The 1,733-nt window shown below is 47.0% G+C and overlaps 1 protein-coding gene across 1 annotated transcript in view; it reads right to left on the bottom strand.

The window, feature by feature from the left end:
- LOC106804686 overlaps positions 1-1,733 on the bottom strand; it is an 18,147-nt gene that overhangs the window by 3,402 nt on the left and 13,012 nt on the right. Inside the window, exon 3 of the mRNA XM_014805963.1 lies at positions 1,417-1,543. Coding sequence (XP_014661449.1) covers positions 1,417-1,543 — 127 coding nt within the window. The remainder of the gene's footprint in view (positions 1-1,416; positions 1,544-1,733) is intronic.

Raw genomic sequence — 1,733 nt, 5'->3', positions numbered from 1 at the left:
AGTAGTGTGTGTGTGTGTGTGTGTGTGTGTGTGTGTGTGTGTGTGTGTGTGTGTGTTGTGTGTGTGCGTGCGTGCGTGCGTGTGTGTGCGTGCGGGGGGTTCGCGCGTATGTTGTCTGTGGGTGAGGGAATCCGTGAGAGGGTAGGGAGCGGTGACTCCTTATTGTCACGGAAGACGCAACTCGCAAACCGCTACCCTGTGGTCTCCCCATCCACACGCCAACCACTGCTAACCGCGACTAACAACAAAATGTAGGTATAAAATTATGGCATTTCGAAATTTAAATCAACCTCCGAAATCATCTCTGTGGATGTCACAAAAGTATAGAGTCTCGTAGAGTAGAGATTGTAGCTTGTTCAGACTCCCATAGGATTTGACAGTTTGATTTGTTCAGACTCCCTTCAGGATAGAGCACAAGCCTCCCCGGCTATGCCAGCCTGTTCTGCTAGCATCTATGACAAATACGACATACGCATATACGCTCTCCTATGACGCTATTAATTTTGTCATAGGAAGATTCTTCTTATGACAAATATTGTTGTATGTGTTGTGCGCATCATAGGAGTTTAGGAGCGCTATTATGAACGACAAGTGCAGTGAATTTTAGCTGTAAAGCGGAACGAAGTTGACTCGCCAATATTTGTCATAGGACGAATCTTCCTATGAGAAATAGTGTCATAGGAGAAGCGTATAATAATTTATGCGCATGTCGTATTTGTCATGGATGCAAGCAGAACATGTTGGCTATACGCGCTCACCTTGTCGTAGCAATCGCGATGTTGTTACTTCATCATTGCGTAACAGTTCATTCTTGGTCCCTCTAACCTAGCTAATCGGAGCACGCGCGTGCACCACGCATAATGGCGTGCTTTGTGCACGGCGATACAGACCCACCTTTATACACGCGAACGAAATTATACACCGCCGTCCCGCCGGGGAAACGATGGAAATAATTCGCTCGTAATTTCTCGGGCAATTGCTGCGCGGTAAACGATCCCGTTATAATTACTAGATATACTTGAATAAACATGAACGTCCGCAGCGATTCCGATGCGAAACCGATCGCCGGCGCCACGTAGCGGAATGTAGTCGCACTACATACATGTACGATAGATATATAACCAGGAGCTAATAATATATTCCTCTATTATAATACCTAATAATAGCGGTATTATTAGCTCTTGATATAACAAATATATAATTCAGGTCAGAATATATAAATCAGATGTCTAATTCGCGACCCTCCCGGCTGAAAAAAACACTCAAAGAAGAAACGACGTGACTGAAGGAACGAAATTACACATTCCCGCCATTATCGGATTTCGTTGTCACGGAGGCAACTTCCAGGCACATCCACTTGATTTATTACCCAGATAAGCTATCCCGTAGTTGCGTTAGTATAATATGCGCTCTCACCCGCGTGCCAGCGCCTTGGTCGTCTCCAGGGCAACGATGGCGCCCTTGGAGAGCAGCTTGGATTCTATGGAGGCTTTGGCGAAAGCGGCGACGAACGACGCAGACGATCCAGGCCTCGCCCAGATTCCTGCAAGCAGACGACATGGGGTTGAGGCGTGACACACACACACACACACACACACACACACACACACACACACACACACACACACACACACACACACACACACACACACACACACACACACACACACACACACACACACACACACACACACACACACACACACACACACACACACACACACACACACACA

Source organism: Priapulus caudatus, unplaced genomic scaffold (genome assembly GCF_000485595.1).
Source record: "Priapulus caudatus unplaced genomic scaffold, Priapulus_caudatus-5.0.1 Scaffold83, whole genome shotgun sequence".
Classification (NCBI taxonomy): Eukaryota; Metazoa; Priapulida; class Priapulimorpha; order Priapulimorphida; family Priapulidae; genus Priapulus; species Priapulus caudatus.
The sequence above is the reverse complement of the archived record's forward strand: the minus strand, read 5'-3'. Positions and strand labels throughout refer to the sequence as shown.